Source organism: Panthera onca, chromosome F2 (genome assembly GCF_046562875.1).
Source record: "Panthera onca isolate mPanOnc1 chromosome F2, mPanOnc1 haplotype 2, whole genome shotgun sequence".
In the NCBI taxonomy this organism is placed as follows: Eukaryota; Metazoa; Chordata; class Mammalia; order Carnivora; family Felidae; genus Panthera; species Panthera onca.
The window spans coordinates 35,183,446-35,203,407 of record NC_138356.1 but is presented as its reverse complement, the minus strand read 5'-3'; the positions used below and the strand labels follow the sequence as shown (position 1 = coordinate 35,203,407).

At 33.0% G+C, this 19,962-nt stretch overlaps 1 protein-coding gene across 5 annotated transcripts in view; it reads right to left on the bottom strand.

The window, feature by feature from the left end:
- Positions 1 to 19,962, bottom strand: part of CNBD1 (cyclic nucleotide binding domain containing 1) — a 456,861-nt gene that overhangs the window by 151,894 nt on the left and 285,005 nt on the right. For all 5 annotated transcript variants that reach the window (XR_013553368.2, XM_078441451.2, XM_078441452.2 and 2 more), the window contains one exon: positions 458 to 595. Coding sequence is in view for 4 of the 5 variants with exons in the window: in XM_078441451.2 (XP_078297577.2) it covers positions 458 to 595 (138 nt within the window). In the remaining variant the exon portion in view is untranslated. The remainder of the gene's footprint in view (positions 1 to 457; positions 596 to 19,962) is intronic.

Sequence of the window (19,962 nt, the reverse complement as noted above, 5' to 3'; positions counted from 1 at the left end):
ATGCAACTCTGGGTTTTGAATGTCTATTAAAGCGATAAAATAGCATGCCAATTATTCCCAACTGTTTTTTTTTCAGGTGGACTGTACAGATTTAGAGATCTGTCTGTATGATTGTCTGGTATCCCTAACACATGACATGCTGTTGACAACCAAAACATGCTTGTTGAATGAATATATGAATAAATGGATGCATAAATGAATGGATTTAAAATTCATGAAAAACCAAAAGTGCTCAAAATACACATAAAATATATTCATAGAGACCTTTCTTTCTACTTCAACTACCCATCATCATCAGAAACTTAAGTAATGTTCACCAAATAAACCACATTTTTATTGTCTCCAAGTCAAGTTATATTAAAAAAATAAAAGAAATGTGGACATCTTATGTCTAGAGGCAAAACTTAGCTTGAATTTATACATCTATTGTGTTAATATAGATTAGATATGATCATACCGATTTTAACCTCACATAATCCTTTGCTGGGATTTTAAGAATTTCACAATCTTCTTCTGTGATCACTGAGTACTCCTTTGTGTCTGATTCAGTCTGAGCTGTAACTTCCAGGGTTCCAAAGGTACTCCATTGTCGAAGCTATAAAAATATGGAGGCAAATTAAACTTCATTATCATTCATCAACATAAAAATACCAGTGATTGTGACAGAAGCAGTCTAGAAGAGTCTGCAAAAGCACTGATTGCAGGTCAAACTCCGAGTCTATGAAAAAAGGGGATCTAAACAGTCTTGCATGGGTGTCATACTTCTGCCCAATGTTACCTTCCCAGGGCAAGAAAAAATTCCCATTTTCTCACTAGCATGAAGAAAATAACTGTAAGAATAGATCTTCTGTTTTACCCACTGATTCATTTTAAGTACATAGAATAATGCTTGGAACATAGTAGCCATTCAATAAATATTTGTTGAAAGAGTGAGGAAATAGAATTTATATACTTGGTCTTCTGCTTATTTTATTATCCTCATATGTTGGTAGTAATAATGAAAATGAATATAGTGTTATGCAATATATAAATCACTGGCATATATATATATATACACATGTAGGATGTCCTAATTTATTATGTAAAAGATAAATATTTAGCATGCCAAAATGTTACTCTAGAGTACTTAATTGTAAATAAGATATATATTATAGATAGATAGATAGATAGATACTTATCATAGATAATATATATTTATGAAACTGAGAAGCTTCTTAGGGAAAACATCAGGTCTATATGGTTAAGATGATATGAGAGGACATCTGCTCCTACATTTCAGATCCATAGAAAGGCTGAACAGTTATCTTTTTAGTTGAATGGATAGCTGAGATTTAATCTGCAAGTCCAGAAATAAAGAGGGATTTTAAACAGTCACTGCTGAAGCAAAGTGGTTCACAGTGATATCAGACTAGAATAAAGGCCAAAGGGGGTGAATTCCAGGGTTTGTCATACATGTGGGAATAGGAGATGAGACTTAGAACCATGGAAGGTGAGGAACTGGAATTGGGCCTTCTAGCATAAAGTCTAGGAACTTGGAGGATCACCTATATGTGAAATGGAGGCAACAAAAACTTTAACCACTAATCCAGCTGTGGAACTGGGAACAGCTGTCATAAAATCAAGATTCTAGGTCTATAAACTGTGTGAGTGCAGAGTATACATTTACAAATAGTACAGGACTCAAAGCTAAAAGATTACTGTAAATTCTGTTACACAACTAGAAAAACAGCTAAGATCCAGGAAAGTATAAATTTAAAACCTTAGGTATGAATTGAGGAAAAAAGGAACTCACATAGGAAGCAATCCCTGCTAATAACAAAATCACAGTAAAAAATTATAAGCCTCACAAGTGAAAAAAAAACCCTACAATGGTAAGTCAACAAAGAACTTTAAAAAATGAACAACATAAAGAAACTATATACAATTAATATATTAGATCATGAAACCAGAGAATGACATTATGGAAGCAAAAAGGCATTTTGCAAAAGAACAAAATTAAGCTTTTTAAAGTAATAAAGAGTTATTAAAAAAACTCAATGGACACATTGATTAAAACTAAAGAAACAATTCATGAAATGGATAAAATATGAGAAAAATCATTCAGAATAATCATTCAGAAGGAATCTGAAATGAGATTTTAAAAGATATGGAAGATAGATGGAGACCATTCATCATACAGCTACTACGATTTCCAGAAGAAACCAAAAATAATGGGAGAGGAGTAATTATTACATTAAGTGATAATGGCACTAAATTTTCCAGAATAGTGAAGAGGTGAGTCTTAGAAATGAAGTAATACACAACATCTCGATGTATATTTGTATCTTGCATTCCTGCTCAGGTTTTGGTGTAGACCATTAGTCTTTCTCCTCCACGTCCCCCTTCATTATCTTGTTAGACATCAGAAAATTCAAGTAGATAGTTTTTACATACATTTTTCCAGGTTTTCTAATTGTTTTTAGGATAAGACTTAGTTTGAATTACCTAATAAGCTCTTATGAAAGCAAAAGTCCTCCACAACTTTGAATAATATTCTTAAGGCTTTCTTTCTTGATGCATTAACCAATATCATCAAACTCCTTAATATTATTAGGAAAATATTACATTTCTAATACCCTTTACACACTGTATGTATGTAAACATTGTTTACACTGAATTATTGTATAGCTGAATTATTTTTAAAAATTACTAATATTTACACTTCCATTCCATTATATAACTATGGTCACCTTCAAAGTACTCAAAAAAAATTTCAAACTAGAATTCTATTAACTTAAAATAGGAATATAGAGTGAGGAAAAATAAGCATCAAGTTAATTTTTGACATCATGTGAAACAAATTTAAAAAGATGAATTTCACTTAGAACAATAGTGAATCCAAAGAGGAATACAAAACAGTTGATAAAAAATGTACATTGTTGATAATAAATGTAAATAAAATTTATTGATATATAATAATTATAAAATAATTATAAAGTAACTAACATGAGATACCTTTAAAATAAAATAGATTTAAAATACTTTTAGAACAGTAATTCCAAAGAGAAGAGCAGGAAGATTTAAAAAAAAATACTGAGAATATACTTTGGAACTAGGAAAGACAAAAAAAATATATAGCTTTTCTTAGTTAAAATTGCAAATTTAGTAACATAGAAATAAGAACATTATGGATGGAAAAAGAAAACACAATGACACAAAAATAAAGTGATGAAATCTACTATGTCCCTAATAATATCTAATAAACACCTATAATTTGACTTTGGGCACCTGGGTGGTTCAGTTGGTTAAGCCTCTAACTCCTGACTTTGGCTCATGGTTGTGAGATCAAGCTCTGAGTTAGGCTCCACACTTCTTGGGATTCCCTCTCTTTCTTTCTCACCTACCCCCACTCACGTGCACTCTCACTCTCTCAAAATAAATACACATTTACAAAAAATAGATTAAAAATAATTATAGAAAATGGCAAATTATTAAAAAAAAATATTTTCCAGAAGAGAATAACTAAATAAACCACACACAAAAGAAACATTCTCAATCTTACTATTAAACAGAGAAATGTTTATTCATCTATGAGACTGAAAATATTAAAGTACTCTAACCTATGAGACTGGGGCAATACTTTTCTTATATAACTCAAGAAACTGTAAAACCTTTTAAAATGGGAAATAATCTGGCAATGTTTACTAAAATTAACAAAGGATATATGAAATGCTTTATCCAGGAACATATCTCTTAGGATCTACCTTGTAGAAATGCATTCTTAAGAATGTACTTATAAAACAATGCAGCACATTTTAATAACCTCCAACTGGAGTATTTTTAAAAAGCCACCAGTTAATGTGTGTGTATGTGTGTATTCAACTCAATCTAAATTTTTACATACTGTTTAAAATTAATGACATCTATGTACCTTACCCTTTATGAATACTTATAGTGAAAAAAAGACAAATAGCAGTGAAAATATGTTGAAAATTTTAATAAACTGAACAGTTACAAAAATGGTAATCTATATAAATTTATATAATTGTTTATATGTTTATGTTAGCTCAGAGAAAGTTGTACAAGTGCAAATACCAGGCTATTCAGGGGAAAGGTGGAAGTAAAATGACAAAAAAGACTTATTACCTTTTCCTTAAAACTCTATTTTCTTTCAATTACAGAGTGAGTTTGTATTAAATTTTAAGTTTTGGACATTTTAAAAGACGTTTAAAATAGATTCAAAACAACATGCTGTGTTATTTTCCACACCTGCGTTCTCTCTCTTGGTATCTTTATATTGATATATGAAACATCTTGTTTTTAAAATTTTTTCTAATATTTGTTTTATTTTTAAGAGACAGAGAGACAGAGACAGAAGAAGGGGCAGAGAGAGAGAAGGAGACACAGAATCCAAAGCAGGCTCCAGGCTCTGAGCTATTAGCACAGAACCCAATGCTGGGCTTGAACCCACCATCTGTGAGATCATGATCTAAGCCAAAGTCAAATGCCCAACTGACTAAGCCACCCAGGTGACCCAGTATATGAAATATCTTAAATGATATATATTAGATGTGTATAGTTATCTCTGAATGATGAAAGTGCAGACAACTATCATTTTCTACTTAATACCTCTCTGTATTTTCTGAAAATTTTAATGAATATAGTAATTTTGAAATCTGGCAACATTACAAAGCTATTTAAATGATATACAGCTCAATGTTTCTCAGTTTTGGGGGAAACACTCATTAAGGTTAGGTAAATAATCCTATTTTGCTGTAGATAGATGTTGGAAGTGCACAAAAGGAGCTATTTCTCTCACTTCTAAATTCTCCTGTTATTTTACTGGAAAATAAATTGCTAATTACATTTATTGGGAAATGATATATTCTCATGATTAAAAATTTTTACACTTCTTTAATAATACATGACCCAAACATTTGGTGCTGAATAATATGAGTTGGCAAATCCATTAAGATTTCTTTTATATAAAAACATTGTTGAGGTTTGTTTCAAACTGTATTTTACACAAATGAACTTTTTTTAAAAACAGGAGACCTCTACAGGTATAATTTTTGTTCTCCTTGTTTTATTTTTCCAATGTGTCTAGCTTTCAGGCATTTACACATTAAATAAGATCAATAACTAAAATTAGAATTGCTATTTTTAAACCAAGGAAACATCATGTTCTTAACCCTGTGGAACATATTTTTTTCTCCCTATGGGGCTGAAGAGGCAGATAGAAAATACAAAGCCTCTCTAGATAGGGGTTCATAAATTTAGTCCAAGGATGGACTTTTAGAAGATTCTTGAACTCCTAATATCTCATGCCATAGTTTGTGATTATTTGTAAATTTCCATTTATTTCCTTGAATGACTTTCTATAGCTTTCATGAGATTCTCCAGGATGTCTATGTCTCAGAAAAAAATTACATTTCCCCTATGACTTAAATGGCTTATGTAGAAAGTACATTCTCATAACCAAATAATGTTGTACAATAAGAAAGTGATATGAAAATGTCACATTTCATAATCTCTTACATGCTTATGGAGGATTTTGGTCATATTAGGGGTATATTGTGATATCTAAAAGGTAAAAGCAGGAACTAACCTGAATGTGAGGACAGTCTAATTGGGACCTAACTCAACCCACTAGTTGAGAGACTGGCCTGTCTGCCTCAACAGAAATTCCCTGAGTACATTGATACCAAACCTATATGCTGAGCCAAAGAGGAAGACATTTCCAATTACAGGAAAATAATTGATATTTGAAGAATATATGAAAAGCTATGCAATCCCTAAGTAAAACCTATAAATCAAGTCAATTTGTAGATATAGTCAATAAATTCCTCTTTAAAATTTGTCTAAATAAAGCGTACTATTATGACCCTCATGCATTTTGGCAAGAAGAGTCCAAATATCATAATGGATCAGAAAAGTAGAAGAAATTGTCTTTATTTCCTCCAAAACAGAGTGGTTTTTTCTCAGGGAATTTCCACATCCTCAGTAATTCACATGAAACACTTATTTGAAAGACCTAACACACTGACTGCTTATTTGAATTCTACCCAGCTTAAGACCCAGTTTAACTCCTATCTCTTTTCTAAAGCTACCTGGATCACCCAAGTTTCCCCCCTGATTTCTAATAAATTATGTGCTCTTTGTTTTGCTCTATAACATGCAATAGTCTCATAAGTAAGGCCATTCTAAAAATATTAATAATGTTATATCACTATCTTAAAACTTTGAAGATAAATGAATGTTTCCTTCTAATATAGGAAGATTTTCAGCAGCAAAGGAGCCTGGGTTAAATATAATCATCATCTGATGCCACTTTAAGACTAGTACAATTCTACCCAAATATTCTTAACTTCTAAAAGTTCTGTTGTAGGGGTGCCTTTGGTGGTTCAGTCGGTTAAGCTTCTGACTCCGAATTTCGGCTCAGATCATGATCTCACCGGTGTGGGTTTGAGCCCTGCCATCAGACTGTGCACTAACAGTCCTATTAAAATCACCTACTATAGTGTTGGATTTGTTTGCTTCTTTCTTCTTTCTTTCCTTCTTTCTGTCTTTCTTCCTTCCTTCCTTCCTTCCTTCCTTCCTTTCTCTCTCTCTCTTTCTTTCTTTCTTTCTTTCTTTCTTTCTTTCTTTCTTTCTTTCTTTTTCTTCTTTCTTTTTCTTTCTTTCTTTCTTTCTTTCTTTCTTTCTTTCTTTCTTTCTCTTTCTTTCTTTCTTTTCATTTCTCTCTCTCTCTCTCTCTTTCTTCCCTTTCTTTCCTGTTCTACCAATGTTTACTTTATATGTTTTGAAGTAATAAGTTTCAGTGCATGTTATTTCACAATAATTCTCTCTCTTTAGTTTTAATAATGTTCTTGCAATTAAGTCTACTTTCTTACTATTAGAAGAGCAACACCAGCTTTCTTTGGGTTAGTGTGATCTGGTTTATCATCTTCCATTATTTTACTTAGCAACTTCTGGTATATTTGTAATAAGGTGTGTCAGCATATAGGAGGTTATTTTATCTACTCTGACAATCTTTGTTTATTAGTTAAAATACTTAGTCTGCTTATATATAATGTAATTATAGACATATTTAGGTTTAAATTTTCCTTCTTATTATTTGCTATTTGTCTATTTTTGTGTGTCATTTATTCCTTTTTATTTAGTGCTGAACATTGAGGATGAAAAACTGTTGTTGCTGTAGACGATATCTTTCTCTGAGATGCTTTACTTTTCAACTTACAGTTAAGTAGTGAGTGTAGAAGCAAATTAACATGATCCAATCAGGAACTGAGGTGTCTGAGGCTGGATTTAGTTCTGGGTTTCTATTGATAGACTAACATGTTTATCAGAAGTTCTTATCCTTGATAGACACAGAGCTCTTTTTTTTTTAAGTTTATGTATTTATTTTGAGAGAAACAGAGACAGTATGAGTGGGGAGGGAAAGAGAGAGAGGGAAACAGAGAATCCCAAGCAGGCTCCACGCTGCCAGTGCAGAGCCCTGGCTCAGTGCAGTGCGGGGCTTGAACTCAGGAAACCATGAGGATCATGACGTGAGCCAAAACCAAGAGTTGGACATTTAACCAACTGAGCCACCCAGGTGCTCCTAGACACAGAACTCTTAATTGCTCTCTGTCAAATGCTATGAGACTGAAGACAGTTCTTGTTGGATTTTTAGCTGCATACTTTTACTTGGGTTCTGTGATGATTAATTTTATGTCAACTTGACTGGGTTATAGAGTACCCAAATAAATTGGTAAAATATTATCCTGGGTGTTTTGGATGAGTTGAACATTTAGATTAGTACACAGAATAAAGCATATTGCCTTTTATACTGTGGCAGGCTTCACCCAATCAGCTGAAGGCCTGAATAGAACAAAAGACTGATCCATAACCAAGTAAGAGAGGTTAGGAAAATTCTCCATTCAGCGGCCTTCAATCTGATCTCCATACACAACAGTTATTCCTAACTTTACAGCATCTTCCAGCATTTAAACTCAAACTAGATACTGATTTGACAGATTTTGGACTTGCCAGTCTCCATAACTGACCAAGTCAATTCCTTATTAGCTTATTATCTATCTATCCATCATCTAACCATCATCTATCTATCCATCCATCCATCCACGCATCCTTCCATCTATCCATCCATCCATCCATCCTACTGGTACTGACATTCAGATTTTTATAGATTTTTAGCCTCTTGGTCCATAACTCTTAGGAATAAGCAAATGCCCTAAAGAAAAGAAAGGCATATCAAGGTACCTTTCCTCTGATTTTCTTTTCCCAGTATCTTGCCCCTTCAAGTCTTGATTGTCTATGTAGACTGAACTCAAAATTATATCACTCTGGTACTCTGAGATTCCTGAAGTTCTGATCCACTGCTTTCTGTTTATTCATCCTTATGATAATTACAAATTGGCAGTTGCGTCAAAGGAAAGCAACATGGAATGTCTGGCTCAAAATAATGCTATTTCCTTTCTTTCTTGAATCATTACCCTTCAAATCCTGGTTCCCTGGTTGCTCTCAAATATCTTCAGACCGTTGTTTGGTTGGTTGCTTTGATCCAGATTTTATAGTGTTCTAGCAAGGAGATTGTTCTGATGCAAACTACTCATCCTGGTCAAAAGCAGACTGAGATTCAACAAACTAAAGGGACTGTTTCTCTAAAATAAAATCTACTTCTGTTTGTATTGTTTGGACTTTGTTGGCTTGCCCTTATCATCCCAAATCATTCAGAATCATCAATTGGACAATGACATCCAAACCTTTCTCATAGAAGATAAAGGAAGGGTAGAGATTTTGGCAAGATAGTCCACAAAGTTTTACATAAATTAGTATCTATAATAAGAAAAATATTCTGAAGAGCCTTATCGTAGTTTTTACTGTCTTTACTGTCCAAAAATAATGGAAAAAAATTAGATGGCAGCCTTTTAACACAAGGAAGGAATTAGTAACATCCAAGGTATATTTAAATATAAATATAAATATAAATATAAATATAAATATAAATATAAATATATTCTATCTCTTTTTCTCTTTCTTTTTCTGTAGATAGATAGATATGATAAGCAAGCCAATGAATATTAATGTATTAATAACAGAATTTCTAATTCCTGAACTATTCATACATATCAGATATTAATAAGAATAATGTAAGTACTTAGCATTTGTTGCTATTTGCAAGTTATATATGCCATATGTGTTCGTGTGTCCTGTTTAGTTTTCTTGGTCAATTAAATTTTTAAAAATCTTTTAAAAACTATACATTTTCTAGTTCATATAAAAGATATATTTAGGAGTGCAGGAAAGGAGTGGGTTGACAAAGAAAAATAGTACCTGAAGAACTCATAGGAAACATGTTCCTGTATAAGTGTCACAGTACCTACAATATAAGGTCCCCTGAACAGCCCAGACTGCATATTATTAGCACATGAGCACAGTGCTGATATCAGCTGATAACCATGAACTGAATCTCAGATATAGCCCAAGCATTCCCTTCTGCATTAATCTTTTTTATGTTTGAGAGAGACCAACTCATACGATACCTTCAGCATTGACTGGAACGACAGTTTCCTTTTCCTGTTCTGTTACATTTGGACTGCTGACTTTTTGCTAAAGAGATATAACCTTTTATTCTATGTCCTCAAAAGGTCCTAAATGACTACCCTGAAATCTGAAGAAGTCACCCAGCACAATTCAGCACTTTCATGAATCTAATTTGGAAATAATGAAGGTATAATTTAATCAGAAATGTAATTCAAAGATTGAACCAATTAATTAAAAAATAACATTTGGACAAATAAAATATATTTCACAATTTTCTAAACATTGTTGGTGCTCGATAAGTATTGCTGACTAGTTAGAAGTGAGAAAAATTATTTTTCATATCATTATTATTATCTGACATCTTTTTATTTTCTTATTAAAAGAGAGAAATTAATCTCTCTGATATATAAGAGTGCACAATTCAACCCCTAGAAATAATCATTCCAGCATGCCATTTGGTGAAATTGACATTATACTGCAAAAAATATTGATATTATACTGTAGAATTGATATTATACTGCAGAAAATATAACAATGAATGTCATATTCCCAATAATTTAAGAGTAAGCACTAAGAACTAAAAGTACTGCCATATTATAATATGGAATACAATGTCAACTAAAGAAAAAGCTAGCATCTATTTTAAATAATCATAAACTTTAAAAAATTAGCATGTAAAGTTTAGTAAAAAGTTAATGGAGCATATGCTGAAATGTGTACTTTATAGGTATTCATACATAAGTGCTCATCAGATGTTCATTAGCTATTGCAGTTATAAAATCTAAAGCTCCTAATGGATTGATATCCTTCATGTGTTATATGGTTTACTCATTTTTAAATTAATTGGTCTGGTGTGATTTGAATTTTATGTGAAAAATTAATATTTTTGGTCACTTTGTATAGCAAACTTTTTAATAAACCAAAAACAATGCTTTCTGACTTTATATTCAAAATAGAACATTTTATCCACAAACACTGAATTCAATGGTTCATATATCCATTTATTCTGAGTTTAATATGTTCTTATAAAGAAGATTCAGTTGAATAAGCTTAGATATAAAGTGAAATAACTGTGTCAGTCTAATCTCAATGTGAAATGATTTAATATTTACATTTTTGCTTATAGTTAAAATAAGTATTTTGAACTGCAGTTTGGGATATTTCCTTATTCACCATTAAAGAATATAATGTTCTTAACTACACTTTCTACTATGATCAGTGGAAAGCCCACTTTTTAAACTTCTCAATGAATAGTAAGAATATAAAAATAATGGGATGCATGTGTCACTTCGAATCAGTATTTTTATATCTTTTGGGTATATACTTAGTAGTGCAATTGCTGGACCATAGGGTAGTTCTATTTTTAACTTTTTGAGGAAGCTCTACACTGTTTTTCAGAGTGGCTGCACCAGTTTGCATTCCCACCAACAGTGTAAGAGGGATTCTCTTTTTCCCCATCTTCGCCAACACCTGTTGTTTCTTGTATTGTTAATTTTAGCCATTCTGACAGTTGTGAAGTATCTCATTGTGGTTTTGATTTGTATTTCCCTGATGATGAGTGATGTTGAGCATCTTTTCATGTGTCTGATAACCATCTGTATGTCTTCTTTGGAAAAATGTATCTTCATGTCTTCTGATTTCTTAACTGGATTATTTGTTTTGGGGTATTGAGTTTGATAAGTTATTTATAGTTTGGATACTAACCCTTTATCAAATATACCATTTGCAAATATCTTCTCCCATTCCATAGGTTGCCTTTTAGTTTTTTTGACTGTTTCCTTTGTTGTGCAGAAGCTTTTTATCTAGATGAAGTCCCAATAATTCATTTTTGCTTTGCTTCCATTGCTTCAGCAAACACAACTAGTAAGAAGTTGCTAGGCCACTATCAAAGAGGTTGCTGCCTGTATTCCCCTCTAGGATTTTCATGGTTTCCTGCCTCACATTTAGGTTTTTTCATCCATTTGAATTTATTTTTGTGTTTGGTGTAAGAAAGTGGTCCAGTTAAAACTTTATTTTATTTATTTTTTTAAGTTTATTTATTTATTGTGTGTGTGTGTATGTGAGAGAGAGAGAGAGAGAGAGAGAGAGAGATACAGAGAGAGAGAATGGGGGAGGGGCAGAGAGAGAAGGGATGGGGTTCCAAAGTGGGCTCTGCTCTGACAGCGGAGAGCTTGATGTGGGGCTCAAACTTACAAACCATCAGATAATGAATTGAGCTGAATTCAGGTACTTAACTGACTAAGCCACCCAGATCCCTTTCTTGATTTTAAACAAATATCCTTATAGTATACTTCTATAAGTATACTATTCTATTGCTGTCATGACATCATGAAGAAATCCTGCCACATGCTTTTTAAAAATATTTCATCAAATTCCTTTTATAATTAAGCTTGTGATCCCAAATTGATTTTTATGTAGGATATGAAGTAAACATGTAGTTTCATCTATTCTATTCACACAGATAACTGATTGCCTTAGTTCATATTAATGAATCATCTCACCACCCTCCCCACTGTTTTTCATGACACAGTTTTACCTCCAGAGTGATTACATATGTGGATCTAATTTTTGAACTCTGGCTGCCCATATGTTCATCTCTGAGGCACTATCAATCATTATAAAAGCACTATAGCAATTATATAGTCTTGATATCTGTACCTCTTCCCCAAGGGTCTTCTTCAGGAATATCTGGCTATTCTTTTTTTATGTTTATTTATTTATCTTTGAGAGATGGAGGAGAGATAGAGAGAATCCCAAACAGGCTCCATGTCGGCACAGAGCCCCATGTGGGCTCAATCCCACAAACTGTGAGATCATGACCTGAGCTGAAATCAAGAGTCAGACTTTAAAAAAAAAAAAGAAAAAAAAAAGAGTCAGAGGCTTAACAAACTGACCCACCAGGCACCCCATGTATCTAGCGATTCTTAGCCTTTTGCTCTTTAGTATAATTTTTAGCACCACCTTGTGAAGTTCCACAAGGAAATTACTTGAATTTTTTCACTGAAATTGCATGAAACCTATGAGTCATTTTGTGAGACGTGTATCCTTAAAATATTGAATATTTCTGTCCACTAAATATAGTGTAACTGTATTTAAGTCTTCTCTAACACATTTAAAAATTTTTTAATGTTTATTTATTTTCGAGAGAAAGATAGAGTTTGAGTGGGGGAGGGTCAGAGACTCAGAGAGAGAGGGAGACAATCCAAAGCAGGCTCCAGGTTCTGAGCTGTCAGCACAGAACCCGACACGGGGCTCAAACTCATGAACGGTGAGATCATGACCTGAGCCAAAGTTGGACACTTACTCAACTAAGCCATCCAGGCTCCCCTTCTCTAATATCTTTTAATGAACACACATAATGTTTTCCAAAAAGTATCACAACAAATTTTATTTTATTCTTTCTAAAGTACTCAATATTTTCTGTAGATATTTAATATAATCTTTTTTATTAATGATATCTTCTAAACATACTGTGAATTCTTTATTTTATTGTCAAATCAACAGTGAATTTATAACATAGATAATGATTTATTAAATTTTAGTCAGTTCTTTAGTTTTCACTTTGAGGGAGAGGTTGGCAAACTTTTTCTGTAATGACTAGGAAGCAAACATTTTCAGTTTTTCAGGCCACATAGTCTCTGTCACAAGTATTCAACTCTGCCACTGTGGAGTAAAAGCAGTCACAGTGTATAACAAATGGGTGTGGTTATATTCTAATAAAACTTTATCCACAAAAAGGCTATAGTCAGATTTTACCAAGGGCTTGAGTTTGTCAACCCCAGGTCTACAGATTCATTTATATTATCAAGCCCCCATATACTTTGCTATTATTTCTTTTTTAGCCCTAAAAATTTATAATAATTATCCCATAAGCTAGAGTAAAAATGATTAACATTAATATACAATAACAGAAATATTTTATATGATATACTATGTGGTATAAAAGAGTATTACTAAGATATGATATTTGTATAATTTAAATTTAAAAATTACAGTATCCAGATTTTTTAAATTGATATATTTCCTCCTTTACTTGCCTCTCTGTTCCTCTTAAATATTTTACATCTAATTTTCTTTGACCTTGGGAGTCATATTTTCAGGCTTGTTGAATTTGTTAAATATTCGTAAATTATGTCATATAAACATCTATTAAACTCTCTTAGAAGTAAAGTATAAAGCTTGGAAAATTTGCTTGTCTTGGTAAAATGTAATTAGTCTGCTATAAAGGCCTTTTGTTTATCTAATGGCTAATAGAAGAAATTGACACATCCATTCTTGTTAGATGAAATATTGATTACTGTATATAAAGAAAACCCTTTGAGAAAATAATTAAACACATAAATTTACCTGAAAACAATGTGTATATGTATATGTGTGTGTACGTGTTTCTTTATTTGGTTGAGTAAAGTCTTTGTCACCTCTTTAAGGAATTATCATCATCCAGAATGTATTACAGTGAAGGTTTACTAAAACCTTCAATAAACATTTTCTGATTTTCAATAATATAGTTAGCTGTATATTTTGTCCAGTTTGATTTATGCAAATATATTTCTGAAGACGGGTAAAAGCAGTTTCTTGAACAACTGTTTGGGGGAAAAAATAAACCAGTTAACTAAGCCAGTTAAAAATAAGTAAGAATTGATTTCCAGTATTAATACACACATACACGCACATACACACAGTTTCCATACAAATGACAAGCTTATAAAAGAGAAGTAAATTATGGTCATAATAATTGACAAGGACACTAAGTAAATGTAAACATTATTTTTAATTAATGAAAAACAGAGTTAAGACAGCTATATACCACCATAGTTTTGATCATTCTTTTCAGATGATATCATGTGATGAACACTTAGCACAGTGTTCACAGGAGTTAGCTAAGTTAGGAACTTAGCACAGGAGTTCTACTTAAACGGAGGAAGTTCAATTCCCATTCTCAAAGTAGGGCCTGATGCTCTGACTTTTTGTTCCCACAGTGAGCTGTGCTTGTTTAATCACCCTAATCACACCATCAAACTGAAACTATCAGCTGCACTTCCAGCCGTCTCTACCACATCATTGTCTTCTGCAAAGCCAAGACAATTTCTTATTTATCTCAGTACCAAACCCATAGTACGTGTTAACAAATGTCTGTTGAACTAAACTGACCATAAGAAAAATGCTAAAATACAATCTTTGATCAGGACAGATAAGGACCTCTTAAAGTATTTAAAGATTTTACATATTAAAGTGGCAAATATCATGATTATCTCTCTCAACTGGCAGAACCAAGCTAAAAACTTTAGCCTTCAGCCATCCTCTGAATTGCGTTCAATGAAGAATTTATTGGGGACAAGCATAGTTCTTGAATTATGCCTAAATGTACTTGCATTTTTTTGCCATCAACAAGTCAAAGAGAAGCACAATCTTCAGATCTGTGATACTCTAAGTGGTATCCTCTTAGTGGTATCCTACAGCTGTCACTAATCTCTGAGAAATACACCAGTCACTGAAGGAACATGTTTCATGGTCAAACGTAGTCCTTTGGGGCGTGGGGGGGGGCGGGGAATGGTGCTTTGTCTTCAGAGTATAACTATGATCAGATACACCTCAAATAATTGGAAGTTTAAATTCACATGCTTCCAAAGAAAGAAACAGTATACAGTAAGAAAGCACTATCACAAAGAACCTGGGATAAATTGAAATGTGAAAGCACATTGAATAAAACATTGAGGTTGTTTGTTGCTTGAGCAAATGGGAAGAATCCAATAACGCTCGAGGAAAACAGCACACTAAGGAAGGAAATCTGATGGAGGAACTTTGAGCAGCACATACAGCCAACTTCAAAGAATTTATTACTATGTGTTTTCACAACCTGTCAAGAATCTCAAAAGAACACTTTAAAGATTTATCGTGTTAAGGGAGAAAAAATTTGCAAGCCAGAACAAAATAAGGTCATTTTTGTTGTTATGTTTTCTTTTAATTACTGATCTTTAGACATGGAAAGGAAGAATATTGGCTCCCAAAACTGTTGACTCAAAGGGAGCAGGGAGGGATGGATTTGTTGAAGAGGAAGTAAACTGTCAGCAAATGTGGAACACCTGCAATGGAGAGACACTTCACCTGTATCAATATGAACAGAAGTCTGGGACTGGGTAAATCTGGTCAACTGCACAAGTTTCCATTGCAGGTCAATGGGAGCTATGGAATTTAAAACGTTTGAATTATGCAGTTGTTCAAGTAAATGTTTATTTTTTTCACAGGAATATGAGTATAGTTTTCTTTGAAATTATGGTTTTACAGTTATTGACCATAGTGTACAAAAACAGACATTTTATATACACATTGATCTTGCAGCATCAGTCTATTTTGTCTTATTCTGCTTAATAAAGACAGAAAATGTTTTCTGATACTAGGAACCATACTCAAGGCTCTACAAATATTAGCTCACTGAATGAATACCCATAAAAACACTATGACATGAGTCTGTTAACATATTCATTTAACAAAAATTGTTAATGTTTATTTATTTTTGAGAGAGAAAATGAGATGGGAGTGTGAGCAGGAGGGTCAGAGAGAGAGGCAGACACAGAGTCCAAAGCAGGCTCCAGGCTCTGAACTGTCAGCACAGAGCCCGACGTGGGGCTCGAATTCATGGACTGAGAGATCATGACCTGGGCCAAAGTGGGATCCTTAACTGATTGAGCCACCCAGGCACCCCTAATGTATTCATTTTTTAAACGATGAAAATTAGACTCAGAAGGCTAAGGAAATTTTCCAAGATCACACAGCTGGTAAGGAGCAGAGCCAATATTGGAAAGTAGGCAGTTTGGCTTCTGAGCCTGAGCTGGCTCAGTCACTTCTCTGTACTACCTCTGTATGCTCAGAACCAGGTGCAGAATAGGTAAGGAAAAGATAACTTGTGAATGTTGAAAAAGGATAAATACAGATATTCCTTTTAATATTAATTTTCTTTAATTGGCTGCACTTCCAGATTTTTCAAAAATTTAAGAGTTTGAAATCTATGTGTTAAATGAGAGCAACAAATTATCCTAAATGGCTTTATACTTATTTCTGTGATCCTTTCCCTTAAATAACTATAATAATTTATTCCCTCTTTACAGCATAGCTCTATTTTCATGTACAGATGTAATCTGATCATGTAAATAAAAATAAAACAGTAAATAAAACATGGTAACTATTCAGTAACTTTTTGACATGCACGAAGTTTATTTCCTGTACCTTCTATATCTTACTTATATCCTATATCTTTCCTTAACCTTCCATGCCGCATTCCTATCCTCCCACAACTTTCACTGACCTCAGATTGTCCCTTGCTTTCTTGAATCACAACTGTTGTGCCCCAATTACTTTTTTTGGAGACTTTATTTTTCAGAGCAATTTTAGGTTAAAATAAAAATGAGAGGAAGGTACAGAGACTTCCCATAATTCCCTGCCCCCACACATGTATACTTTCCCTCATCATCAACATCACTCATCAGCATAGTATAATTTTTTAGCAAGGATGAACTTAAATTGACATGTAATGATCACCTAAACTCTGTAATTTACATTACAGTTCATTCTTGATGTTGTACATTCTAAATATTTGGACACAGATGAATAATGACATTTATTCATCATTATAACATCATACAACAGACTATTTTTACTGCCCTAAACATCCTCTGTGCTCTGCCTATTCACTTTCCTTCTCCTACTACCACTCCTGGCAACCACTAATTTTTTAAGGTCTCTATGGTTGTGTCTTTTTCAGAATGGGATATAATTAGAATTATACAGTACATAACATTCTCAGATTGGTTTCTCTCCCTTAGTAATATGCATTTAAGGTTCTTCCATGTCTGTTCATGACTTGATAGCTCATTTATTTTTAGCACTGAATAATTTTCCATTGTGTGGATATACACAGTTCATTCATCTATTCACCTACTAAAGAACATCTTATTCCTTTCAAGTTTTGGCAATTATGAAAAAAGCTACTATTAACACCTCTGTTCAGGGTTTTGTGTGGGTATACCTTTTGGGCATAATTCCTTTGGGTAAATACCACAAGGCTAAGAGTATATTTAGTTTAGTAAGAAACCACCAAATGATCTTCCAAAGTGGCTCACCATTTCGCATTCCCTGAAGCAATGAATGAGTGTTCCTGTTGCTCTCCATCCTTGCCAGCATTTGGTGGTGTCAGTGTTCTAGATTTTGGTCATTCTACTAGGTGTATAGTGGTATTTCATTGTTGTTTTAATTTGCATATCCCTGATGAAATATGATGTGGAGTATCTTTTCATATGTTTATTTGCAGCATCTTCTTTGGTGAGGTGTCTGTTAAGGTTTTTGGTTCATTTGTTTTGGTCCAGGTTGTTTGTTTCCTTTCTGTTGAGATTTAAGAGTTCTTTGTATATTTTAGAAAGCAGACCCTCATCAGATGCATCTTTTGCAAGTACTTCCTCCCAGTCTGTGGCTTGTATTCCCATTATCTTGATATTATCCTTTGTAGAGCAGAAGCTTTTAATTTTAGTAAGGTACAGCCTATTAATTATTCCTTTCATAGATTGTGTCTTGGTGTTGTATCTAAAAAGTCATCACTGTACCCAAGGTCACCTACTTTTCTCCTATGCTATCATGTAGGAGTTTTTATCATTTTGCGTTTAACATTTAGGTCTGTGACCTATTTTGAGTTAATTTTTGTGAAGGGTGTAAGGTCTGTGTCTAGATTTACTTTTTGCATGTGGCTATCTAGCTGTTCTATCACTATTTGTTGAAAAGACTGTATTTATTTCATTGTGTTGCCTTTGTTCCTTTGTCAAAAATCAGTTGGCCACATTTATGAGGCTGTATTTCTGGACTCTCTATTCTGTTCCCTTGATCTATTTGTGTATCTGTTCTTTCACTAATACCACAGTGTCTTAATTATTGTAGGTTTATAGTAAGTCTTGAAGTTGCATATTATCAATCCTCCAAATTTGTTCGTCTCCTTCAGTATTGTTTTGGCTATTCTGGTGTCTTTTTCTTCTTCATATAAATTTTAGGGTGAACTTGTTGACATCTGTAACATAACTTGCTAAGAATTTGATTGGGATTGCACTGAATCTATTTATCAGGTTGGGAAGAACTGACATCTTGGCAATATTGAAACTTCCTATCCTAAACATGGAATATGTCTACATTTATTTAATTCTTTATTTTTATTCATCAGAACATTGTAGTTTTCTTCACATGCATCTTATATGTATTATGGCAGATTTATACCTAAATAATTTTTAGGGGTGCTAACATAAATAGTTTTGTGTTTTAATTTCAAATTTCACTTGTTCACTGTTGGTATATAGAAAAGCAATTGACTTTTTATATTAACCTTTTACTCTGCAACCTTGCTCTATTATTAGCTCCTAGAGATTTTTGATTGATGCTTTCAGATATTCTAACTTAATTTCCTAATTCCTCCTTCTTATCCATTTTTCATCTAATATAGCTAAGATACTTATAGGTAGGTAGATAGATAGATAGATGATAGATAGATAGATAGATAGATAGATAGATAGATATAAGAATATATGTTCATAAGCATAATAGTCAAATACAGTGTTGATATTATTTTGGACAAACTGTTATCTGTAAGATCAAGTAAGAAGAAGAAAATTTAAAAGTTTTTGTCTTATTTATTCCTTCTCTGATCTTCTTTCTTTCTTCTGTGTAGATCTTAGTTTCTGACCTATATCATTTCCTTTCTGTCTGAAGAATTTTTTTTCACACTTATTGCAAGGCACCTACCTATACCAGGAACAAATTGAGAAAGTCTTTATTTTTCCATCACTTTTGAAAGGTAAATCCCAGGGCACAGAATTCTAGGCTGGTGTTCTTTTTCTCTCAACACTAAATATTTCATTCCACTCTTCTTGCTTACATGGTATCTGAGAAATCAGATGAAATCTTTTGTTACTCTATATGTAAGATGTTTTTTCCCCCTCTCTGGATTCTTTCAGAATTTTTTTCTTTATCTTTAAATTTTGTAATTTGAAAACAAAATGCCAACATGTAGGGGTTTGTTGTTGTTCTGTTTTGTTTTATTTTGTTTTGGCATTTATCCTGCTTGGTGTTCCCTGAGGCTCTGGATCTCAGGTTTATTGTCTGACATTACTTTGGGGAAACTCTTGGTCATTGTTGCTTCGAGTATTTCTTCTGTTCTTTTCTCTTTCTTCTCCTTCTGATTATTCCTTTTGTAGTTGTCCCTGAATATTCTCTTCTGTTGTTTTTGCTCTTTGCCCTCTTGGCTCTTCACGTTTAGAGATTTTTTAATGAGATATTTTCAAGCTCAGAGATTCTTTCCTCAGCCATATTAAGTGTGCTAATAAGCCCATCAAAGGCATGCTTGATTAATGCAGTGTTTTTGACCTCTAACATTTCCCTTTGTTTCTTTTTTCTTTAAGTTTACTT